Below are 26,381 nucleotides of genomic sequence, written 5' to 3'. Positions count from 1 at the left end.
ATCAGTCTGCCTGCCGGTGTTGCTCAGTGGTCTAGCATTGACCCATGAACCAAGAGGTCACTGATTTTGATTTGGGTCAGGGCACATACCTGGGTTTTGAGCTGAATCCCCAGTGGGGGGCATGCAGGATATATATCATCAATGTTTCTATCCCTCTCTAAAAATAAAAATGTTTTTTAAAAAACAGGCTAGGGTTGCCCTGGCCAGTTTGGCTCAATGGATAGTGTTGGCCCATGGTCTGAAGGATCCTGGCTTCAATTCCAGTCAAGGGCATGTACCTCGGTTGCAGGCAGGAGGCAACCAATCAATGTACATCTCTTGTCACATTGATGTTTTTCCTCTCTGTCTCTCCCTCTCTAAAAAAATCAATGGCAATAAATCTTTGGGTGAGGATTAACAACAAAGACCCTTACAGAAAGGCTAGGGCTTAACACAAATAAATGCAGTTGGTGGGTGTGAGTCATGGCCTCACAGCACCAGGTCACACTGAGGTGGCCCCAGATCTCTGGCTCCGAATGGCAAAGACTCACTTCTCTTCCTTCTTGTCCAACAAAGGCCAGGAGCTTTGTCCACAGTCACCGATGGAGACGCTGGGTGACCTTCACAGGAGGAATCGGGGTCCCCCACTTGGGAGTAGGAGCAGAGGGCCAAGCACTAACATTTGCTTCCACCTGGAAGTGACATACCACCGCGCTCTTTTGGCTAAAGCAAAATCACTCGTTCACTGCGAACGTTGGCAGTGCTGGCCAGTTACTAGTAAAACTAGCCTGGTCCTGTCCTGCGGAATTTGACTTGACAAGACCTGTTTCAGAAGTGGCTAGTTTACAGGAACCAGAAAGGGATCGTTCGTTACACAGACAAGAGCCTTCACCCCCTGTGCTGGGCCAGGCTCCTGGCCTGGGGTCCTGCTCTGAGCTCATCTACCCGGTGCCCCTCACCCACCAAGAGCTAGCTGGGAGCCTGAAGGTAACCGGACGCTCCTCTGGCAAACCTCAGCGGAGTTGTCAGGGAAGGCTGGGACCCGCTGGCCCAGGGAGGCGGGAAGTTCTGTGGGAGGTCTAAATGCTGTTGCACACGGGGCTCGGCATTCTGGCTCCCGCCGGCAAAGCCTGCAATTCAAGGAAAGCCTCTTTCCTTCCCGTGAGCTGCAGGGGCAGGTCACCCAGGGCGGACTAGAGATCTGAGCAACCCTCCTAAGGATGCATGGTGACAAATCTATCGCATAAGCAAAGGCTGGGAGAGACGAAGGAACAGTTTTAGTGTTTTATTACGAATAAATTGTTTCAAAGGTTCAATATTGCATATTCAAGATAAGGCAACACGGCACAGCTTCGTTTCACAAAGGATTAAAAAAATACTGTTTCTAACTTCCCTGCTGATCCTCAGACATGGTTGAACGCTTAATAGAAGGTGAGGTTTATTCACTTAGCCCTTTACTGATGGCCCACACGTATTCTTTTAAAGTCCTCCAGTAGAAAATGTCCCTCGTCTGATCTGATTGGGGGAGGACTGCCACTTCTCTGCCATTTTAATGAACTTCCTTTGTTCCAGATGACTGAGAGGACGATTTCATTGCCTTTGGGAGGGGCCTGCACCCATATATATCTAGACCAGCGCACCACTGAACAGCCAATGGAGTTAAGGCACATCCGAGTTAAAGCAAGGAAGTCTGAACTGAGACAGGGACCCGTCTCTACTCGTTGATCTCCTCTTCGTCGTCTTCAAAAGCTTCCTCACCGTCGTTGGCCGTGGCTTCCTGGTACTGCTGGTACTCGGACACCAGGTCGTTCATGTTGCTCTCGGCCTCGGTGAACTCCATCTCATCCATGCCCTCGCCCGTGAACCAGTGCAGGAAGGCCTTGCGGCGGAACATGGCGGAAAACTGCTCGGAGATGCGCTTGAACAGCTCCTGGATGGCCGTGCTGTTGCCGATGAAGGTGGAGGCCATCTTGAGGCCCCGCGGCGGGATGTCGCACACGGCCACCTTGACGTTGTTGGGGATCCACTCCACGAAGTAGCTGCTGTTCTTGTTCTGGATGGCCAGCATCTGCTCGTCCACCTCCTTCATGGACATGGGGCCCCGGAAGACGGTGGCCACGGTCAGGTAGCGGCCGTGTCTGGGGTCACAGGCCGCCATCATGTTCTTGGCATCGAACATCTGCTGAGTCAGCTCGGGCACCGTCAGGGCCCGGTACTGCTGGCTGCCCCTGGCCGTCAGCGGGGCGAAGCCGGGCATGAAGAAGTGCAGGCGGGGGAAAGGGACCATGTTCACCGCCAGCTTGCGCAGGTCGGCGTTGAGCTGGCCCGGGAAGCGCAGCGAGGTGGTGACCCCGCTCATGGTGGCCGACACCAGGTGGTTGAGGTCGCCGTAGGTGGGGGTGGTCAGCTTGAGGGTGCGGAAGCAGATGTCGTACAGGGCCTCGTTGTCGATGCAGTAGGTCTCGTCCGTGTTCTCCACCAGCTGGTGCACGGACAGCGTGGCGTTGTAGGGCTCCACCACCGTGTCCGACACCTTGGGCGAGGGCATCACGCTGAAGGTGTTCATGATGCGGTCCGGGTACTCCTCCCGGATCTTGCTGATGAGCAGCGTGCCCATGCCGGACCCCGTGCCCCCGCCCAGCGAGTGGGTCAGCTGGAAGCCCTGCAGGCAGTCACAGTGCTCGCACTCCTTCCTCACCACGTCGAGCACCGAGTCCACCAGCTCCGCTCCTTCCGTGTAATGCCCCTTCGCCCAGTTGTTTCCGGCACCAGTTTGTCCTGGAATAAGCAAAAGAGTAGCATACCATTTAGACAGGGCGAGACAGCCCGGACTGGTGTGGCTCAGTTGGTTGGCTCATCCTCCCGTATACTGAAAGGTTGCAGGTTCGATTCCCAGTCAGGGCACATACCTAGGTTGTGGGTTTGATCCCCATTTGGGGGCACATAAGGGAGGCAACTGATGGATGTTTCTCTCTCACATCATTGTTTCTCTCTCTCAAACTGATAAGCATTTCCTTGGGTGAGGATAAAGAGAAATATAATAAATAAATAGGGCAAGACCATAGGACCCACTCATTGATATTGACACATTTTAAATGGTGATGGAAAAGATGTATTACCGATTAGATAACAATATATTATCATATTATCTAATCGGTAATACATCTTTTCCATCCTCATTTAAAATGTATCAATATCGCCGAAACCGGTTTGGCTCAGTGGTAGAACGTCAGTCTGCGGACTGAAAGGTCCCAGGTTCGATTCCGGTCAGGGGCATGTACATTGGTTGCGGGCACATCCCCGGTGGGGGGTGTGTAGGAGGCAGCTGGTCGATGTTTCTCTCTCTCTCTCCCTTCCTCTCTGTAAAAAATCAATAAAATATATTTAAAATAAATAAAATAAAATAAAATGTATCAATATCAATGAGTGGGTAAACAGGCACCACCAATACTGCTGGTGAGTACACATATTAGTACCTCTTTAGGCAAGTTAAATACTCATCAATTTTTAAAAAATATATTTTTATTGATTTCAGAGATGAAGGGAGAGGGAGAGAGAGAGAGAGAGACAGAAACATCTATGATGAGAGAGAATCATGGATTGGCTGCTTCCTGCACACCCTACACTGGGGACTGAGCCCACAACCCGGGCACCGGGAATTGAACAGTGACCTCCTGGTTCATAGATCGACACTCAACCACTGAGCCATGCCAGCTGAGCACCCTCATCAATTTTTAAGATGGACATATGTTTTGACCAGGTAATGTCCACTTACTCTCCAGAAGTTAACTTGAATTTTGCCTACACCCAGCTGGAGGCAAGAATTCACAATCACAGCCTGAAGACCAGCTCCTCTGCTCTGTGTGGGCAGGTCCATGCCTGATGCTGCACACCACAGGGGAAACCGAGGCAGGCAGCAGTGACCCCACCAAGGCTCCCCCTTGAGACCAGCCTGGTGCTGCATCAGCTGGGAGGCTCTCATGCACTTTGGTGGAAGGGGGCCCCTCACACTGAGGTCTGCTGACCAGCAGCCCGGGATTCTGTTCTCAAGGCCTTCATCGAGGCGAATGAGTCGTCTTAAGGGCCTGTATAGCTTCCATAGCAGTTATCAGTGCTAAGCACTGTGGCGTCCTGGAAGTCTAAAACAAGAGAAAACAAGCCTAATCCTGTGACTCTTCAGCAATTTTAAAACCGACTATTAGTGACTTGTATCACAAACAAAGGGATACCCTCCTTGCATATGCAAAGCCTCACCAATCAGCAAGGAAAACAACCGCCTTTAGAGAAATGGGCAAAGGATGTAAACAGACAGCTCACAGAGAAGGAAATGGAGATGACAAGCATTTGACATATTCTCCATAAGGGAATTGCAAATTAAAACACCAAGATTCGGCTTCTCCCCTGTGGAACGGAGAGACAGAGGGGAGAAATTCGGGTACGCCGGTGGGCGAGGGTTTGGGAAAGGCCCCTTCATACGGGGCAGCTGCTGGAGGCCTAGGAAAACGAGACCCTTTGGAGAACAATGGAGCCATACCTGTCACATCAGCCCCCTGGGACTCAGTAATTCTGCGTCTACCAATTTTCCCCCATAGATAGACCCACGTGCGCAAAATGCCCCAGAGACACCATTTCCTGAAGAGCAGTTTGCAATAGGAAAGAAAAAGGGAAGCAACCGGAGTGTCTTTTAAAAGAGGCTAGCACCTATGCAAAGACTATCAGCCATCAGCCTGGGACTGACATGGGAAAACTTTCTTAAGTATATTCTAAGTGGGGGAAAACCCAGAGTCCTACACGGTGCATATAGTTGACGATCGAATTCTGTATGTTAATAGACATGTTCCTGCTGGGATGTGCACTGAGAGGACACACGCGTCGCAGAGTGGCTGCTCTGGGAGGGGCCCGGGGCACCAGCGCGGGCAGGAGAGGGACCAGCGCTCACCGCACACCCTGTGCTTCCTGTTCCTCCCCCGGACCACGCACGTCTTTCACCTGGCTACCTAGCAAAAAGGAATGTTCTTAGCTCTATTGAAACATTTAAAATTGCATTTTGGAAAGAAAATTGGAGAAACACACACTGAGCTAATAAATGATGGCTTCTAAAGGAAGGGATTATAGGCAGTTCAGTTTCAACATTATATATATATTGCTTATAAAAATTTAGTTAAGCATACGTGTATTTTATGTTCATCAAAAGAAAAGTATGGAAACCTGACTTTAAGGAAAATTCTAAAGTGTCACCAGTAAGTGGGGAATTACCTAACAACGGATCCGCAGTGACCGTCATGGGAGATGTTAGTGAACTTTTTCCAAAAACCTACAAAATAGTATGTGTAGCATGACCCCATTTTCAAAAAACAAAACCAACTGTGTGTGTGTGTGTGTATGTGTGTGTGTGTGTGCGCGCGTGCATGCATGCATGCGCGAGGTCATGAGTACATGTGTACATGGAAAAGGTCAGGCAGGACCCTCCTCCACTGTCTACAGCATTCCGTTGTCCTCAGGGACGAAAATATCAGGGGCCATCAGTGGAAGGATGGGGGTTTCTGTGTTTACACTATGTACTTGCTTGCTGTTTGAAAAAATACATGTGGAGACTGGCCGACATGGCTCAGTGGCTGAGTGTTGACCTATGAACCTGGAGGTCACAGTTCGATTCCTGGTCAGGCCATATACGCTCTAGTTGCAGGCTCAATCCTCAGTGTGGGGCGTGCAGAGAGAATCATCGACTGATCAATGATTCTCTCCCATCATTGATGTTTCTGCCTCTTTCTCCCTCTCCCTTCCTCTCTGAAATCAATAAAAATATATTTAAAGGAGGAAAAAAAAACCCACAAAAAACCCATGTGGAAACAGTTTAACTTTGTAATGAAAACATTAAATATGTTTACAATTAAAGAGTGAGGTTTCAGGAGGGCGGACCGCCCGTCTGAAACCATGGCTGTCCCGTCTGTCCCGGCCCCACCTCACCAGCGAGGCCCGCCTCACTCCTGTCTTCTTTGCCCCATTTGGCTGGTCAAAGGCACCCAGGCTATTGGCATGACAGGACCTGTGGCTCAAAGTAAATTGCAGAAACTATCTATCTAATGATCACCGATAGAAACTTTCCCTCTGTGCCTGCCTCAGACCCTGCGGGCACTGACCCCTCAGCCCCTCGGGTGGTTATCACCTTGGTCAGGAGGTGACTGTTCTCTCACTTCTCTTTCTTCCCGCCCAGCTGGGTCGCACAGTGAAACTTGGCTGCCTACTCTTCCTAGGATCAAAAATGATCACTGTCCTTCCCATGGCCCTACTGACTCCTGCGACCCCCTCCCCACCCAGCCCAGCAGCCTGCAGCCTGGCAGGACCACAGCAGAGGTGCTGGGAAGACCGAGCTCGAGGCAGCCTTCTGCTCAGGGCCAGCCTTGCACCTGGGGCTCACACCTGTGAAACGAAGGACTGAGTGTAACTGTTACAAAGAGACAGGAGTTATTTCCTTAAACTGGAGGAGAAACTAGGAAATGGAAAGCAGCAGGTGGCTGTAGGCAGACAAGCAGCCACAGTGGGCCACGCTTGCCCGAGGGGTCAGCGCGGAGGTCCTGGACTGGGCCCTTCCTCTGCCTTCAGCTCACACCGCGCACTTGGCTCCCTCGGTGTTTATAACATGACAAGGTTTTCTCTGCTCGTGTCAAAGGGAGGAAGCGGGTGACTTCTGAAAATATTTTGCCCTGGTCTCATAGCAACGGACGTTCCCAGTTAAATATTTGGGGGTCATGAGTTGAACGTCTTCTGTAATGCGGTGTTGTGACATTAATCAGCGGCTCAGGGTGCGGAACGCCAGGCTGCAATCTCGAAGCTTGGCAGTGGGGTCGTGTGGGAGTCCGCCCGCGGGTGTGCCGCCAGAGCTCACCCTGGGAGCTGTGTGTGCTCTCTGACCCTCTCCCAGCACTAACATTCGGAGAAAATAGTGCCAGTGCAGAAAGAGGCTTAAAGGAAAGTTTCTCTCTCCGGCATTTCATTTTCCCCCACCAGGCTGTCTCCTGCCATCTAACAGGCATGATGGCTATGCAGCCAGCAATTCACTGGGGGAAAAGGTGTTTTGTTTTTTTTTTAAAAAAGTATTTTCATGTTTAAAACTCAAATGCAGATCATTTTCACTTTTAGGATTATACACACTTCAAGTCTATTTTTTAGAAAGAAAACATTTCAAACTCTATTTGAAAATGGACTGACGCTGGCTTGTTTTAATTTGCCACCTCGGAGACAAAGAGCTAGAAAGCCACAGGGGGATGAACCATCTCCCACTCAGAGACAATGCTGCCTCTTTTAATATCTGGAAACAACTGCTCAGCCAAACAATACAGTCTGTTCCTACATTCTGGAAGCCCCTCCCTTCCACCAAACAGATGTGCAGTTTTAACAAAGTAAGCATACTCACTTAAACCATTCAAAATTCTTAATAAAAAGAACATTAATTTTTTAAAAAATTACTAAGAAGTAACGTTATTTCACATCAGTACCATGTGTTAAAAATTTTAAATATTCCGAGTCAAAGACAGGCGTGCATGTTCTGGCAAGAAGCAAAGATGCAAGAAAAAATCCCGGGGACAGTGTAAACGCCAAGCATCATTTCTAACATTTTTCAAAGATGACACGGACAGTGAATTAGGTAACTTAGATAATAGTTATGATAGGTCTATCTTAATTTGCTCTTAAACATTTTGATCCCATTTATTGACACCTAGATAGATGAGATCAAACCTTTCCTACACTTTAATATTCAGTGCAATTAAATAAAACCAAAGAAAACTTCCACAGTTGCTACATTTGCTGCCCTGAGAGTCTAGTTTAACACGGCGACTTCCATCGTTTGTGATAATTCAATGACGTAAGAATTGGTTCACGGTTTCGACTCTCTGACCTCCAGTGCCCTGGCTGTGCGGAGGGGTGCGGAGGGCGAGGCCTCGCCCTGAGCAGACGGCGGGGCTGCGACAGGGAGAGGGGAAGGCAGGGAGGGCGCATGGCCTCTGGCGTCCACTGAGTCCCTGCCCAGAAAGGGCACCCACGGGTGCCACAGCCTCACCCGTGACGTTTCTGATGACAGACTGAGGGCGTGTAAAAGGCCATGAAGAGCAATGTAATGGAGATTACCTACTTACCAATCACCCATTTTAAGAAACAAAACATACCAATGTTACACGAAGCCCACTAGAACATACATAAATGAGACATCTTAAATTTAAACCACACAGAACGCTCTTTTCCTATTTTCTCCCCAACCTCCCTGGGAACAGGGTTCACCGAGTCACACGTGAACCTTCGTGTTTCTGTGTGTGAGTCCTGTCCATGGGCGCCTGGGGCCAATGATGGCCTCCAGCTCAGGGAAAGGTAAAGAATATAAATGTTCTCATTTGTGAACAATAAAGATATTGGCAATTTAGGTTTTCTAATGTAAGAAAAGGGGCACCAGAGTCCAAATCTATTTGAAATATTAAAGGTCAAAGAAAACTCTTGAACAAGTTATTATTAGAAGCTTCACCTGTCCCATCGGTTGTGTAGGTTGTCAGGTGATGAGAAGTGGATGATAGATACCCAGAGAACACGTAAAGTCTTTGTGAACCCGTCTTCTTCCTAACAAGTCACTGCCTGATTCTGCTACAAGGTCATTAATTCGTAAACCAATAAAATCTTCCCGATTCTGTGTCCTCTTGTAGCACAGAACTGTCTATGAATGGGAGATGGTTCATCCCCCTGTGGCTTTGACTCTGAAACCTATGGCTACAGGGTGATGAAGGATGGTAATACTAACGGTGCCACTTTAATTTTACTTAATATATTATTTTTTAAAATATATTTTTATTGATTTCAGAGAGGGAAGAGAGGGAGGGAGAGACAGAAATATCAATGAGAGCGAATCAGTGACTGGCTGCCTTCTGCACCCGTCCTACTGGGGATGGAGCCCGAAACCAGGGCATGTGCCCTTGATCGGAATCGAACCCGGGACTCTTAAGTCTGCAGCCCGACACTCTCTCCACTAAGCCAAACCAGCTAGGCACAATTTATTTAATTTTATATAATTCTCTTTAGAAGTTTACAGAGAGCGGGCACTATTGTTGTGTGTTTTGTTTTGTTTTTAGGTGGAGGAAGGGAGGGGAGGATTTGCCCATTCTGCTAGAACGAAACTCCTATGGCCCCAGTCTTTCAAAAGAAAGCAGAGCTGTGTATAGATAATGAGTAAGAAATATTGGCATAAATGTATTGAAGTTAAAAGATGAGCAATAGCCGAAACCGGTTTGGCTCAGTGGTAGAGCGTTGGTCTGCGGACTGAGGGGTCCCGGGTTCGGTTCCGGTCAGGGGCATGTACATTGGTTGCGGGCACATCCCCGGTCGGGGGTGTGCAGGAGGCAGTTGGTCAATGTTTCTCTCTCATCGATGTTTCTGGCTCTCTGTCTTTTTCCCTTCCTCTCTACAAAAAATCAATAAAATATATTAAAAAAAAAAAAAGAAATATTGGCATAAATGTATTGACGTTAAAAGATGAGCAATACAGGAACCAAAAATAAGTTACTATTACCATATTATAATAACTTATGAAGGGGGGAAAAGTTAATGTTTAATTTTTTTTTAAATAAAGAACTATCAGGATAAGCATTTCATTTAGAAATACAGAGGTGACTTTCCTTAAAAAAAAAAAAAAAAAAAGTCAAGCATGACAAGAGGTGCCTGGGATCAGTTTGGGGTCTGCGCATTTCCATTCGAGACTTCCTGTGCCGTGTGATGCTTTTAATCTCGCACACAAGTCAGATTTGGTGTTTAAGAGAGGAGCAGAGCGCGGGAGAGCGGGGACGTACCGAAGATGAAGTTGTCCGGCCGGAAGAGCTGCCCGAACGGCCCCGACCGCACACTGTCCATGGTGCCCGGCTCCAGGTCCACCAGGGCGGCCCTGGGCACGTACTTCTGGGCTGGAAGAGAGCAGAGCCCGCCCGGAGGTCAGTCTGGTTTCTGACGGAGCGGGCTTCCCCACACCAAGTCCCCCCTCAGCTGCCTGGCGGGGAGCAGGGTTCAGAGGGCGCCTGGCTTTCTCAGAATCACGGCTCCCAAAGAACGGGCGGCCCAGAAAGCAGCTCACTACAGACCGATGCACGTGCCCTTCGGCAGAACGATTATTGCTTGTCTTGTTTTTGATTCTTATATTTCCAGTAGGACATGATCTCACTCACCTAGGGGAAATGGTGAACAACATAGGCTGATGAACAAGAACAGACCCAGAGATAAGGAGCCACGGGTCAGACTGCTGGACCTCAGAGGGAGGGTGGGGGTAAAGGGGAGAGATCAACCAAAGGACTTATGTGCACACCTATGAGCCTAACCAGTGGTCAAGGACAATGGCGGGGGGGGGGGGGGCATAAGTGGGGAGGGGTGGGGGATTGGAAGGGGGGTTGAGGACAAATATGTGATATCTTAATCAATAAAGAAATTAAAAAAAAAAAGAATCACGGACTCCTAGCACGGGGAGGACACCATGCCACCTCGAACTGTTCAGTCAAGGAAGCCAGCCCCGCACGGGTGGGCAAGGCCACGGGTGGCAGAGGCCCGGGTGGCAGAGGCCCGGGTGGGCAGAGGCCACGGGTGGCAGAGGCCACGGGTGGCAGAGGCCGGGGTGGGCAGAGGCCCGGGTGGGCAGAGGCCCGGGTGGCAGAGGCCACGGGTGGCAGAGGCCACGGGTGGCAGAGGCCGGGGTGGGCAGAGGCCCGGGTGGCAGAGGCCACGGGTGGGCAGAGGCCACGGGTGGCAGAGGCCGGGGTGGGCAGAGGCCCGGGTGGGCAGAGGCCACGGGTGGCAGAGGCCCGGGTGGGCAGAGGCCACGGGTGGCAGAGGCCCGGGTGGCAGAGGCCCGGGTGGGCAGAGGCCACGGGTGGCAGAGGCCACGGGTGGCAGAGGCCGGGGTGGGCAGAGGCCGGGGTGGGCAGAGGCCCGGGTGGCAGAGGCCCGGGTGGCAGAGGCCCGGGTGGGCAGAGGCCAGGGTGGGCAGAGGCCACGGGTGGCAGAGGCCCGGGTGGGCAGAGGCCACGGGTGGCAGAGGCTGGGGTGGGCAGAGGCCCGGGTGGGCAGAGGCCACGGGTGGGCAGAGGCCACGGGGGGCAGAGGCCACGGGTGGCAGAGGCTGGGGTGGGCAGAGGCCCGGGTGGGCAGAGGCCACGGGTGGGCAGAGGCCACGGGTGGCAGAGGCCCGGGTGGGCAGAGGCCACGGGTGGGCAGAGGCCACGGGTGGGCAGAGGCCCGGGTGGCAGAGGCCCGGGTGGGCAGAGGCCACGGGTGGCAGAGGCCCGGGTGGCAGAGGCCCGGGTGGCAGAGGCCCGGGTGGGCAGAGGCCACGGGTGGCAGAGGCCCGGGTGGCAGAGGCCCGGGTGGCAGAGGCCCGGGTGGGCAGAGGCCGCTCCAGGAAGCTGCAGGGTGGGAAATCCAGTCTCCTGACTTCCTGCCTCCTGGGTTTTCCCGTTCGCCCTAACGCCTCTTTCCTGTTGGGCAGATTACGTTTTTAGCTCCGTGGAAATAACCTTGTCTGTGGTGGCCAGGTGTGCTGTGCCCAGCTGGGGTGGCTCCGTGTTTGAGCGTCCGCCCAGGAACCAGGAGGTCACGGTTAGATTCCCCGTCAGGGCTCATGCCCAGGCTCGGTCCCCACTGTGGGGCGTGCAGGAGGCAGCCGGTCAATGATTCTCATCATTGATGTTTCTGTCCCTCTCCCTCTCCCTTCCTCTCTGAACTCAGTAAAAAATATATATATATATATATTTTTAAAAAATTGTCGTGCTGCTGTGACGTTCTTTCTGCTTTTTGGCACCTCCCTGACGCACACATGTGTATGAACCCAAGCGACATTCCATCGGCCATTTTCCAAGAAACTCTTTCATCTGTGACTATATACTATTGTAGAAAGCACACCCTTGTGCCAGTTGGGCGAGAAATTGTTCCCAGGGAGGATGGGGTTAATAGGATCTGCCTTCGCCTCCTGGCCTGCGTGCTCACACAGACTGAGGAAGGCGCAGCCCAGCTGGCCCTAAGGGTTAACAGGAAGTGCCATATGCACTGGAATTTCCCGCTATGCTATCTAGAAATTTCATCCTCGAGGCCCTGCTTGTCCAGACCTTTTGTCACAGCTGCTTAACGAGTAAAACCCGGCGAGCTGTGCGTCCTGCTCTTTTCAGCTCTTCCGTGGACGAGCAGCAGCACAGGAATCCGGACACTGGACGTGGTCAGCGCTGGGGATGTGTATGTCTTACGGAAGGGTAGTATTTGTCACTTTCTGGGCATTCTTTCAGTGTCTTAGTTTTTTGTTGTTTGGAAGAGTTGTTACAGAAATAACGTGTACATGCATGTGGGCATCCAGGACAGGGCGACTTCCAAACGGAGATAAAGCACAGCCTGGGAGTGTCACGTCTTTTGGGGGTCTGCAAAGGCCCGGAAAGCCAGTTAAGGGAGCCCTTTGCACGTTTATAGCCAAGAATCTCCACCGAGAGATACCCCTTAAACTGGAGAGAAAGGAAAAGCCGGATGTGACCCACGGAGCTGATGTCACAACGCTGGCGGGCAGTCCGTTCAAAAGCTCAGGCCGCGGAATGGGATTGTTCAAACCCCTGGCCAGCCCTTCCTTCCCGCCGGCGGGCGGGCGAGGGCGGAGCCGCATCCCGGCGCGTCCCGGCGCGAACCCCTCCCGCCCTCCGGGGAGGCGAACCCCAAACCCCTCCGCCCTCCGGGAAGGCGAACCCCAAACCCCCTGTGCCCTCCGGGAAGGCGAACCCCAAACCCCCTGTGCCCTCCGGGAAGGGAGCCCCAAACCCCCTCCCGCCCTCCGGGGAGGAGAACCCCAAACCCCTGTGCCCTCCGGGAAGGCGAACCCCAAACCCCCTCCCGCCCTCCGGGGAGGCGAACCCCAAACCCCCTCCTCCCCTCCGGGAAGGCGAACCCCAAACCCCTCCCGCCCTCCGGGGAGGGAGCCCCAAACCCCCTCCGCCCTCCGGGGAGGGAGCCCCAGCAGGACGCCGGCGGGGTGGGAAGAGACGGGAAGGCCGGGGTCCCAGAGGCGGTGGCCGGGGTCCGGCAGAGTGGGTCGGGCCCAGAGGGGGCGGCCGCGGTCCGGTCGGGGGGCGGCCCGGACCCGGGAAGGCACAGCCGGGCTCCGCGGGGAAGGGCGTGGCCGCGGAGGGAGCGGACCGGGGTCCGAGGGGAGACCGTGGCGGGGAGGGGGGCTGGGGTGTGGCCGGGGGGGAGGGAAGGGCGGGGGCCCAGCGGAGGGGCCCGGAGGGGGCACTCACAGGAAGACTCATTGTAATACACGTTGATTCTCTCCAGTTGCAGCGCCGAGTCCCCCACGTAGCCTCCCGCCGGGTCGATGCCGTGCTCATCGCTGATCACTTCCCAGAACTGCGGCCGGACAGGGTGCGGGGGGCACGGTCAGAGCGGGCCCGGCGCCCCGCGGTGCCCGGGGCGGGCGGGGCGCGGCCGGATTCCCGGCGCCCCGGCCCCGCAGCCGCTCCCAGGGGATGGGGAGCGGAGGCCCGGGCTGGGCGCCCCCATGACAGACCCCCCCCCCCCAAGGCAGCCCCTCCAGCCCGGCCCCCCGCGCCCCCGCCCAGCAGCCCGCCCGGGGCCCCTCCCGGACCGGCGGCCGCCCACCTTGGTGCCGATCTGGTTGCCGCACTGGCCCGCCTGGATGTGCACGATCTCCCTCATGGCGGGCGCTGCCTCCAGAGCTCGCTCCGCGACTGCGGCCGGCGGCGCCCGGGGCCTCGACCCTTCTCCGCCCCAACCCCCCCCCCCCGCCCCCGCCGCCGCCGGGCCAATGGCCGCGGGCCGCGCCCTCCCCGCGCCTCCGCCCCTCCCGCGGCTCCCCGCCCGGCGCTGCCCCTCCGCCCGCCTCCCGGGGGCCCGGCGGGGAGGCCGGGCGGAGGGAGCGGTCCCCGGCGCGGGCAGAGGGGAGGCGGCCCCGGTCCCCTCCTCCCCGGTCCGCTGCCTCGGTTCCCGCCGCCCGCGGGAGCCCGAGGCCCTGGCGCCCGGGACCCGGGCTGTGATCAGGGTCCGCGGAGCCTGCGCTCTGCCCGGGCCCCCGGGGGGGTGTGGGGAGGCGGACCGCGGGCCTTGGCGGGGTGTTGGGGAGCACTCGGTCCCCGCGCCCTGGGCTCACGCCGGCGGGGGGAAGGGCTCTGGGACACGCCGGAGGGTTTTTCGCGGGGACCCGGACCCCGGGGACATCCCCGCGGCTCACGTCCCGGGTTTTGCCTCCCGGAGCCTCGGTGTCCCGGCCCCAAGTTCCATCCCACCCCGCCGCCTCCGGCCCGTCTGCAGAGGGGCGCGGGGGTCGGCGGCTGGCCCTGGGCACGGGCACCCCGCGCTGGGCGAGCCGGCTCCCAGCCCTCTGCCCGCCCGCGGGGAGCCCGGGGGTCTGGGCTCCGGGCTGCCTGGTCCCAGCCCCGCGGCTTCCCGTGTTCGCGGGGCGGTGCGCGCTGGGTGTTTGGGTGCGTGAGCGCTGAAGGAGTGAGGACGCAGGACAGCTTAATCCCGCACAGCTTGTCTTTCTTTATTTATATATATATTCAAACCCAGGACCTTTATATATATATATATATATATATATATATATATATATATATATATATATATATATATATATATATATATATATATTGATTTTTTTTACTGAGAGGAAGGGAGAGGGAGAGAGAGTTAGAAATATGAGAGAGAAACAGAGAAACATCAATCAGCCGCCTCCTGCACACCTTCCACTGGGGATGTGCCGCAACCAAGGTACATGCCCTTGAGTCTGCAGGCGATGCTCTAGCACTGAGCCAACCCGGTTAGGGTCAGTTTGTCTTTCTTGTCTCTCCTCCGGGGGCCACAAAAAGAGGGGGGATTCCCTGAGGACTTGGGGACCATTCTGCTCTGCAAAGCATGGCTCCGTAGTTTTTTTTTTTTTTTTTTTTTTTTTTTTAATAACATCATGCAGCCCTGACCTCTCTGAACTCCAGCCTTGCAGTTCCCGGTGTTTGCTGGCAGGCATTCCAGCAAGTACACAAAATCTCTGTTTTTAGTGGCTTGTATCCAGGTCCCACCAGGTCCTGGCCCTCCTCGGCTCCAGGCTCAGGTGCCCTGCCCACACCGGGCCCTGCTCCCCCAGGCCCGCCCCCCCTCCCCCCCAGGTGTGCTCCACCACCAGACACCTGGACCACTCTCCAGCCCCGCTCCTATGGGCAACCCCATAGGGGCTCAGCACATACATCCTTAATGTCTGAGGTGCAAACCATCGCTGCTTCTGGGCATGAATCTGGTCCTGAGGGACCAATCATCCCTCTCCTGGGAGGTCCAATGTGGTAGAAAGGAATGCCCATTGGCTGGTGAGTCAGGGTGACTTGGACTTCCATTCCGGTCTGTTTCCAGTTAGCTCTGTGTTCAGTCGTTTGAATTCTCCGGGCTTGCGTTTGCTCATCTGTAAAAGGAAAGGATTTCCCCGAGGGGCCCGGCTCTGTGGTCCCTGCCGTCTGAATGTGCCCCATCGGGGACTTCCACTCGTGTTTTCCCCTGTGAACACCTCGTGGGCGCCTCGGGCTGCTCCCCTCGCAGGGGGAGAGTTCTGCCATTCCCACCGGCAGTTTCTGTTTATTTTTATTTTTAATATATCTTATTGATTTTTTACAGAGAGGAAGGGAGAGAGAGAGAGCTAGAAACATGGATGAGAATCATGGATCAGCTGCCTCTTGCACACCCCCTACTGGGGATGTGCCCGCAACCAAGGTACATACCCTTGATGGGAATCAAACCCAGGACCTTTCAGTCCGCAGCAGGCTGACGCTCTATCCACTGAGCCAAACCGGTTTCGGCACCAGTTTCTATTTAGATGCGCAAAAACTTTGGGGAAATCCTAAGGAGTATGTGTATGGTCGGAAAGAGGGGAAGAACATTTTTTAAAATTTTCTTTTGGGAGTTTTTCAAACCTTTCCAATTTTACGTATTAATCCTGTAACCTTTGGATGCCTGCCCCTGTCTCCCTCCGACTCCCGCCTTGATGCTGCTTTTCTGCCCTCGTGTAGGCCCGAATCTCTATACAGAGGGCGTATCTCTGCACACAGGGCTTCCGTCAGGAGGCTGAGGCCTGTCCCCAATATTGCTGGGACCAGAGCCAGGGTGCAGGGATGTCTACAGAAGTTAGAGATCAAACTTACAAAATCACGGAGTGCCTTCGGCCTTCCTGCCTTACAGACGGGCCTTCCTCTCTGGAAAGCCAGGCACCGGTACAAGACTCTGACTCCTGGGGGTTTGCATCAAGAGTGGCAGTGGGGGAGCTGGCCTCCAGCCCCAAGGTTCAGCTTGCCGCCCTTTGTGTCCCCGCCCTCCTCCCCCACAACTCCATTCCACACCCGAGAGGGTCCGCTGAACACACCTGTGGACACCGCAGTCCTCAGCTCAAGCTCGCCCTCCCCCCCACACCCCTGGCCCACCCCGTGGTGCACAGCGGGCGGTGTCACAGTCATCCTTGGGAGGAGGTAAGATCCCAGTAGCTAAAATGCCAGCGGGTTCTGTTAGTAACTTCCGTGGTGAGTGTGACAGAGGGGCTGGAGCCACAGCTCTTTTCTGGGGCCTCCCTCAGTGCCACCCCTTCCCAGATCCTCCTGCACGAGGTGAAGAGCTTAGGCCGGCCGGCTGGGAAACTGTCCGCTGCTCTCCAGGGGGCCAGGCTCCTGAGACTGACCGGGAGAAGGGGGCCTGTCCCACCACAAGGCTGACACCAAGTAACCAGCAGAGGCACAGAGACTCCTCCTTGGCGCAGCCGTGCAGGGACGGGAAAGCTGAGGAAGGAGCAACACCAACCCCCGGGCACACACTCTCACAACGAAATAGTGCTCCGTGTGGCAAGGAGTGAACTGCGGTTCATCCTTCCGTGTGGAGGACCCGCCGTGTGCTCAGTGAAAGGAGCTGGACGGAGAGACCACAGAGTGCGTGATGCCGTTGATGTGAAGGACGGAGAGTGGGGAAGAGGTTGTCTGGGGAGGATGAGGAGCAGGAGGTGACGGCTAAGAGGAGTGGGGTCCCTCCTTGGGGTGATGAAAACGTTCTAAAACGAATTGTGAGAATGGATGCCCAGCGCTGGGAATGTACTGAAAAGCTGTGAACTGAACATTTTAAATGAAGTGAATTGTATGTCAGGTTAGTAATATCTCAATAAAGCTCTTTAAAAAACCCTTCTGGAGGGATTTGAGGCTGTGGCGCCCTGAGGGTTACTATAGCAACAATAAAACCCAAACCCAGTTCAATCACTGACTAGATTAATAAACTCTTACACTAATGTCCTCACTAGAGAAGAGGCATGCCCTCTCAGTGGGCAGAGTGCTGCAGCTGAGGCAAGATAGGAAGGGAAATCTTATTTCCTAAAGTCTCTACTGTGCTTCTCTACAAAAATTATACAAAAAGTCAAGAAAAACCCCAGCCATTCTAAAGAGATAAAGCAATCAGTAGACCAGACCCAGGCATGGCCCAGTATACAAAAAAGTCAAAGAAAGGACTGAGCTCATTTAAAAGTGGTAAAACAATCAGCAGAACCAGATTCAGGCATAGGCCAGATGTTGGAATCCTATCCTATATTCCTATATAATAAAGAAGTAATATGCAAATTGACCCTCACAGCCTCACACAAGATGGCTGCCTCCATGTGGTAAAAGATGTCAGCCACAAGATAGTCGGCAAGGAAGGGCAGTTAGGGGCAACCAGGCCAGCAGAGGAAGGCAGTTGGGGGCAACCAGGTCTGCAAGGGAGGATAGTTGGGGGCAATCAGGCAAGCAGGGGAGCAGTTAGGTGTTGATCAGGCTGGCAGGGGAGTGGTTAGGGGGTGATCATTGATGTTTCTATCTCTCCCTCTCCCTTTCTCTCTGAAATTAAAAAAAAAATATATATATATATATATATATATATATATATATATATATATGTGTGTGTGTGTGTGTGTGTGTGTGTGTAAAACAACAACACTGTATGGCTATAGGCTGGCAATGGTCTAAGGACCACTGAAAAAATAAAAAATAAAAATAAAAGGCCAGGGCAGCAATCTGAGCAGCCCACTCAAATCTTCTCCTCGAGTATACTTTCACTTTGCATGCTACGAAAACTTCCTTTTGCTCTAGAGCTCTCGGCTCTAAATTCTTTCTTTGCCAAACTCAAGAACCGAGAGCCAGCATTGCAGGTAACAGGGCTATTGAATGGCTCCCAACAGCATCCTGGTTCCGAACTGTCCTTCTCCCCAGTGCCATGTCAGAGAACGGATGGAGAAGAGGATCCTTCTCTTTGGTCAGATACTCCTGCCAGGTGACCCTGCTTGTTCTGAGGACGAAAAGAAAATCTCTTTAACTCAACGAGGCTGGAGCTGGAAGGTGGAGAACAGGACTAAATAGATGCAAGAGCGTCAGGAAAAGAGAAGAAAGAACTGAAGTGGAAGACAGCACTCTTCCAAGGAAACCGGCCTTAGTCAGTGACTTTTGAGCTTTTTTGGACGTGACTCACTTGTAACAAACATACTTGTGATTCAGTGCATGGGCACACGCACTGGACTCGAACAGAAGCTTCACAGAACAATCTAGCCCTTACTATGCACTCTGTTCATACTCTCATAGTTTCTTGCTGAGTCTGTCCCATTCTTTAAGTGCTGCCACAACCTCTGAAATTGATTTCTGAACTGTCCTTCTCCCTTTATTTAAGTATCATGTACACGCCATAAAACCTGTCCATTTGTTTTGTTGTTGTTAATCCTCCTCTGAGAATATTTTCCCCATTGGAAGGGAGGAAGGGAGGGAGGGAAGGAGAGAGAGAGGGAGGGGGAGGGAGAGAGAGAGAGAGAGAGAGAGAGAAACATGATGTGTGCAAGACACAACTGGTTGCCTCCCACACACTCCCCCACTGGAGCCAGGAGCATACAGAAACCCAGGTACTTGCCCTTGACTGGGAATCGAACCCCAGACCCTTTGGTGCACAGAAGATGGGATGGGTTTTCAGGGAGAGGAAAAGGGGTGTGTTCAGGCTGGGGCCCCCACCCCACTTCCCTGCCTTCCAGATCCAAACCGCCCTCTCTGCTGCCCTTGGCACTCCCAGTCCAGGGCCAGAAGCACCTGGCTGGCAAGAAGGTCCCTCTGCTTGCGGAGAATGCCCCTCCAGGCCCACAGGGCCTGGAGTTTTAGCTCCTCCCATTTTTTAAAAAGGGCAGGAGTCACTGCCCGTTTACTTTTTAGATGCACAGCCTTGCCGAAACCGGTTTGGCTCAGTGGGTAGAGCGTAGGCCTGCGGACTGAAAGGTTCGATTCTGGTTAAGGGCGTGTACATTGGTTGTGGGCACACCCCCAGTAGGGGGTGTGCAAGAGGCAGCTGGTCGATGTTTCTAACTATCTCTCTATCCTTCTCTCTTTCTCTCTGTAAAATCTCAATAAAATAAAAAATAAAAAATAAAAAAAAGACTCACAGCCTCCCTTCCCCAAGTCTGCAGAGGAGCCTCGGAGGGAGCGCCTGCGGAGGGAGGGGCGGGGCGGGGCAGGACCAGAGGGGCCTCAGGCTTCTCTCTGCTCTCAGAAGGGGCTGCCCGGCCATTAGAGGTGTCCCCAGCGCCCTTCCCCATGGTCCCCGCTGCCACTTACTTTGGGGTTTCTGTGTAAACCGAATTACAGAAGATCTGGAAAACTCAGGGTTCAGAACAAACCACCAAGATAGCTCATGGTTTTTAATCAGCTTAACAATAACCCACAACCTTCGGACCAACTGAGCTCATGGTTTTTAAAAAAGACATCTAAGCAAGACAAAATACCCAATACAAGCATGAACCCTGATTGGATCCCAGTTTTAAAAAAATTCCCTAACAGGCATTTTGAGGATAATTGGGGAAATTAAGTGATATCCAATTGATTTTTTTAAAGGTGTGATGGTATTGTGGTCATGTCGGAGTTCCACACCGAAGTGTCATAGTGTGCGGCTTGCTTTCAAATGCTTCATAAAAAAGGATGTGTGTGTGTGTGTTGTATGCCCGAGAGGAAGCAAAAGGGGCAAAATGTCAACAGTAGGTGACTCTCCATCAGTGGTTTTCAACCTCTCTAATGCCTCGACCCACAGGTTGAGAACCGCTAGCAGGGTCTCCTAAGACCACCGGAAATCACAGATATTTACATTATGATTTATAACAGTAGCAAAACTACAGCTATGAAGAAAATAATTTTATGGTTGGGGGTCACCACAACATGAGGAAATGTATTAAAGGTTAGGAAGGTTGAGAACCACTGGTCCAGAGGAAGGTATGGGTGTTCTTTTTGTTATTGTTATTCCGTCAGCTTCCCTCTAGGTTTGAAAACACGGAATGAAATGGTGGTGGTGGGAGTGGATTGTCAGTGATTTAGCTCGGTGAGTGGAGGATGCAGACAGCCTGGCGACAGCCCCAGGTTCTGTGGGTCAGAAGGTGCTGCCGAGGTGTGGCGATGGCCTCCTCCCTTCCTAGACAGAGAAGGGACAGGTGAGTGCACAGAGAAGGGACAGGTGAGTGCACAGAGAAGGGACAGGTGAGTGCACAGAGAAGGGACAGGTGAGTGCCAGAGAAGGGACAGGTGAGTGCACAGAGAAGGGACAGGTGAGTGCTCAGAGAAGGGACAGGTGAGTGCACAGAGAAGGGACAGGTGAGTGCACAGAGAAGGGACAGGTGAGTGCACAGAGAAGGGACAGGTGAGTGCCAGAGAAGGGACAGGTGAGTGTACAGAGAAGGGACAGGTGAGTGCACAGAGAAGGGACAGGTGAGTTCGCAGAGAAGGGACAGGTGAGTGCTCAGAGAAGGGACAGGTGAGTGCACAGGGAAGGGACAGGTGAGTTCGCAGAGAAGGGACAGGTGAGTGCTCAGAGAAGGGACAGGTGAGTGCACAGAGAAGGGACAGGTGAGTGCACAGAGAAGGGACAGGTGAGTGCACAGAGAAGGGACAGGTGAGTGCCAGAGAAGGGACAGGTGAGTGCACAGAGAAGGGACAGGTGAGTGCTCAGAGAAGGGACAGGTGAGTGCACAGAGAAGGGACAGGTGAGTGCACAGAGAAGGGACAGGTGAGTGCACAGAGAAGGGACAGGTGAGTGCCAGAGAAGGGACAGGTGAGTGTACAGAGAAGGGACAGGTGAGTGCACAGAGAAGGGACAGGTGAGTTCGCAGAGAAGGGACAGGTGAGTGCTCAGAGAAGGGACAGGTGAGTGCACAGGGAAGGGACAGGTGAGTTCGCAGAGAAGGGACAGGTGAGTGCTCAGAGAAGGGACAGGTGAGTGCACAGAGAAGGGACAGGGGAGTGCACAGAGAAGGGACAGGGAGTGCACAGAGAAGGGACAGGTGAGTGCACAGAGAAGGGACAGGGAGTGCACAGAGAAGGGACAGGTGAGTGCACAGAGAAGGGACAGGGAGTGCACAGAGAAGGGACAGGGGAGTGCACGGGGCCATGGCTGAGAGGCGACTCCTGGGAGGAGAAGGACTTGCGAGAAGCCCTTCCGAAGGCCGGAGCCTCCGGACACAGAGCTCGGTCTGTTGGACCCACTGTGAGTCCAAGCGTGACGAGGGAGGGAGGTGGGAATATCTGCTCATTTCCGAGCTCCGAGGTGCCCCATGACGTTTGCTGGGCAGGTGGGCACAGCCTTTGGCTCTAATGCAGCCCCATTCTCGGGGTGCCAGGCACCATGCTGGTTGGTTGAGAAACAGCTGCTGCACCGCCCACACGCCCTGGGGAAGGTGAGTAACCGAAGGCCAAAAGCGAGGCCCCTGGGCTCAGCCCGGCCATCTGAGCGCCCGTGTTTGGGCTCATTTGGACAGTGATGGGCACACCTGGGCCGGGAACAAAAGGAAACCCCTGTTTTGTTTGCCCTCCCTGGACAATAGCGCCCAGAGATTTGGATTAGAAACCATTTTTGTTGTCATGGACTTGCCCTCTCTGATCCGTGCCAGGGAAGGCCCCCGGGGAGGGCGGTGGCCTGCAGCCTGTGGCGTCCACGGGGGGAAATGCGGGGAAAGGTAACTGAGACTCTGAGCCCTGCCCTCTGGGCGCTCTGGGCTCCGATGAAATCAGCTTCCTCCCTAGCCAGTGAGGAAGGACGAAGATCGTCACATTCCCTGCAGCTCGCACGTCCTGTGACTAATCAGCACCTGCGCTAACTGAAGCAGACCTAGCTAACCTGACACGCTCCCTGACTGTCCCATTTCCTCCGCTTCTAAGAAAGCAGGAGCAGACACACATGACCTGCACAAAGAAGAGTGGACATCCATGTGTTAAACAAAGAAATTAACTTCCTCTGCCGAAAGTCGTTAAATGAGAGCGTTTATTAGGCCATTGCTGGATGAAAAAGACCACACCGCCCTGAGTTTTGCAGGCGTTTTTTATAAGTCAAGTAGAGAGAAAGATGTAAGCTGTTCTGAAGGGATTTGCTTTAGCTCCAGACAAAGGAGATGGGGGAGGGGGAGGGGGAGGGGGAGGGGAAAGGAGAGGGGGAGGGGGATGGGGAGAGGAGAGGGGGAGGGGGAGGGGCAGAGGGGAGGGGGAGGGGGAAGGGGAGGGAGAAGGGCCCAGTTCAGGGACAGGCCAGCACCCCTGCAGCAGGGCCTGGAAGGAGCCAAACAAAAAGAGGCCCCAGGGGCTTAGGGCACCTGGCTGTTGTCTCTTTTAGATCGTCGCAGAAATAGTCACCTGGAAAAGTTACTTTACTAATCGATTCAGACTCTAAAGAGCGGAGCAGTCTTTCGTTGGTTTGTACTTCAGTTGTTAACTGATTAACTCCTGTAGAATGAGCCACCCCCGAACTGTGCCTCAGTGCTATGAAGATTTTAAGCTGGGGCAACCGAGACCCTGCGGGCTGCAAAGGAACCTCTGCTCCCCCCTTGGGTTTCTAGAATGATGTAAATCAGGAACCTGGCTCGCGAGAAGAGTTATCAGCAGGAATGCCTTTTTACCCATCTACACTAATAAAAGAGAAATATTCAAATTGACTGTACACCCACAATGCCCACCAGCCAATCAGGAGTGAGTATGCAAATCAACCCAACAAAGATGTTGGGTTAATTTGCATACATGGGCATGGAGCTGCTGGGAAGGGCAGGACACCTGCTATGAGGGAAAGGACAGGGGTGGGGGTGGGGACGGGGCAGAGGGAGTTATAGGAGTAGAGTGGAGAAGACTGAAGGCTCCGGCCTGGGTCCTGGGTGCCAGAGAAAAACCCGTGCTAGCAGCCAGGGGAACGAAGGCCTATTGCACGAATCTTCTTGCAACGAGCCTCTAGTCTACTATATGTGGCAGGGCAAGCCACACACTTCTCAACATGTGCTCTCACTGCAATGGCCCTTGAAGCCCAAGGCACCTCACCCCGTCCCTTGCTCAGAATGTCTTATACACCTCGATCCCCCTTTCTGTCTCTGAACCGCTCCTGCACGAGGGGAGCTCTCTCGTGTATAGGATTCCCATTCGTAGGTATGAGTTAAGTTTGGCTGCTTGCTCTTGCTAATCTGTCTCATGTCTATTGGTTATTAGATCAGCCAGAAGAACCTTGAGGGTAGGAGGAAGCTTGTTCCTCCCCCATTTCCCTTTTTTGCTTCCTTCCACTCCCAGGCTTGCTATAATTGAATTTAAGGCATTTCAGAATTTTCTCTTTGCCACATGCTTACACCTGAGTATGGTAAACCAAGTTCATAACAAATATGATTTGACAATTACCTGATCATAACAGAACTGTTACCGTATGTATGGCCACGAGGCAAAAATGTGCAGCATGCCAAATGGCCTTTTTCAACACAACCCAACCTTCATTTATTTTCCCAGTCCAACACTGCGAGCAAGTCCAACACTGACCATTTTCTCTGATGCCGTGCACAGCACAACGGCCTTCCGCATGTTCTGGAGGTGCTGAATGAGGTGACAGGACCCTGGGATCCAGTTCCTGATGAACCCTTAGCAAGCTGACCTCTGAGCCTCCGTTTCCTCTTCTGCAACATGAGGTGGTTGAATGGAGTGGATGCGAGTCCCCACAGCCCCGGCCACACTCAGAGACCGTCCACCGCCACCTTCCCCCCACCCCAAGCCCCTTATCTTAAGCACACACAGCAGGGTGTGCGGGCCTGGGGGCCACAGCCCAGCAATCAGCCCAGGAGCTGTGAGGCAGGCCAGAGGGGAGACTGGGAGGGGGGCGGGGCAGAGGCCCCATGAGGGGGCCTCCCAGAGAGAACAGGGTCTGGAATAGCCCCATAAGGAGACTGAGGGTGGAGGGCAGGGGAGGCCCTTCAGCGTGGGATTTAAAATATATATATATATATATATATATGTATATAAAATTGATTTTTACAGAGAGGAAGAGAGAGGGATAGAGAGCTAGAAACATCGATGAGAGAGAAACATCAATCAGCTGTCTCTGCACACCCCCTACTTGGGATGTGCCTAAAACCAAGGTACATGCCCTTGACCGGGATCAAACCTGGGACCCTTGAGTCCATAGGCCAATGCTCTATCCTAGGGGTGTCAAACTCAATCAGAGAAGGGGCCAAAATCTAAAATCCAGCCTAAATCGCGGGCCGAATGGTTTACTGAACAGTCATAAACTGACAATGTCATAAACTGACAGCGGAGTGCAGTGATGACAGCGCGGTGCGGGCCACATTGCAAGGCCTGGCAGGCTGGATTTGGCCCACGGGCCTTGTGTTTGACACATGTGCTCTATCCACTGAACCAAACCAGTTAAGGCATCAGTGTGGGATTTTTAAAACCAGGTGAACGCCTAAACTGGCTTGGCTCAGTGGATAGAGTGTCGGCCTGCGGACTGAAAGGTCCCAGGTTTGATTCCAGTCAAGGGCATGTACCTTGGTTGTGGGCACATCGATGTTTCTAGCTTTCTATTCCTCTCTCTTCCTCTCTGCAAAAACTCAATAAAATATATTAAAAAAACAAACAGCAGAAGCCGGGCAACTGTCAGGACTAGTCTTGAGCAGTTTATATTTTATAAAATAGTCTTTATTTATTTTTAAAATATATTTTATTGATTTTTTTTTCAGAGAGGAAGGGAGAGGGATAGAGAGTTAGAAACATTGATCAGCTGCCTCTTGCACACCTCCTACTGGGAATGTGCCCACAACCCAGGTACATGTCCTAGACCAGAATTGAACCTGGGACCTTTCAGTCAGCAGGCTGACCCTCTATCCACTGAGCCAAACCGGTTAGGGCTTATATTATTTTTCCATTAGAAACTAATACGTTTTGCAAGATAAAAGGTTCTGGAGATCTGTTGCAAACCATGTGAATATACTAATGCTACTGAACTGTACACGTAAAGATGGTTAAGATGGGACATTTTCACCCTAATTTTTCAAAAAAGGCTAGGGGAGTCACAACCAAGCTTCACAAAAATTGGAAAGACTGAAGAATAACAAAAGACAACATCCAATCCCCCACATTAAGCAAAATAGAAATTGATCTAAGTGATTATGTGATTTAAAAGGTAATTGCGTGTGTGTGTGTGTGTGTGTGTGTGTAATAGAGAAATGTTCTGGTCCCAGACTCCAGTTGGACATGACATCACTCTACAGGTGTCAAAGCTGAGCTTATCGTCTGGCCCAGGTCTGCACCAACCACACTATCATGCCCTCACTGAGCGCTGCCCATGCCCAGATTGCCCAGGTGCCACATTCGGGGTGCCTGGATCAGATTGTGAACCCTAAGGTTGTGACTAGACTTCCTGTGCGTTGTCCGTAATGCTCAGCACAGTACGTGCTGTGCAGCAGCACCCGGTGAGAGACTGCGAGCGAGCAAACAGGCCCGCAGAGCGTTTGCAGGGCAGAAGGACTCTCTCGCTGAAAGGAGCACCCCAATATTGTGGGAAACAGGGGAAAGGTCACACTGCCTCCCTACATCAGGGCTTTCTCCACGCAAAGTATAAATTCAGACGGCGGGTTAAAAATAGTCAGGATGGTTCACCACTGATTATGATCACCCAGCTCTTTGCCTCAATTCTTTCACCATCCCCTGTTGGTCTGGATGGGAACAATATATTTTTATTGATTTTAGAGAGGAACGGAGAGGGAGATGTAGATAGAAGCATCAATGATGAGAGAGAATCATTGATCAGCTGCCTCCTGCTTGCCTCCTACTGGGGATGGACCTGGCATGTGCCCTTGGCTGGGATCGAACCTGGGACCCCTCAGTCCTCAGGCCGACGCTTTATCCACTGAGCCAAACCAGCTAGAGCAGGAACTAGTCCTGTGTCTAGTTGTAGTCTTGGCCCTGCATGTTCCATTGCAGGGTCGGTGGGGGCAGGCGGGAAGGCCAGAGCCCGTCCAGCCCTGCCTTCCCTCTGACAAGCCTAGAGGCAGTGGGTGGGCGGGCACTCTCTCTGCCTTGCGGGTTCGCTAGGGAAGCAAC

General features: G+C 53.1%; 1 protein-coding gene across 1 annotated transcript; it reads right to left on the bottom strand.

Moving 5' to 3' along the window:
* Positions 1-1,249: 1,249 nt before the first annotated feature.
* On the bottom strand, positions 1,250-13,768 carry TUBB6 (tubulin beta 6 class V). The gene is made up of 4 exons (XM_084887332.1): positions 13,630-13,768; positions 13,269-13,377; positions 9,807-9,917; positions 1,250-2,757 (listed from the first exon to the last, which is right to left on the bottom strand). The coding sequence occupies exons 1-4, from the start codon at positions 13,684-13,686 to the stop codon at positions 1,694-1,696; spliced, it is 1,341 nt and encodes a 446-aa protein (XP_084743458.1). The 5' UTR covers positions 13,687-13,768; the 3' UTR covers positions 1,250-1,693.
* Positions 13,769-26,381: the final 12,613 nt, after the last annotated feature.

Source organism: Pipistrellus hanaki, assembly GCF_964339955.1.
Source record: "Pipistrellus hanaki genome assembly, chromosome: 6".
In the NCBI taxonomy this organism is placed as follows: domain Eukaryota; kingdom Metazoa; phylum Chordata; class Mammalia; order Chiroptera; family Vespertilionidae; genus Pipistrellus; species Pipistrellus hanaki.
This window is presented reverse-complemented; position numbering and strand designations above follow the sequence as displayed.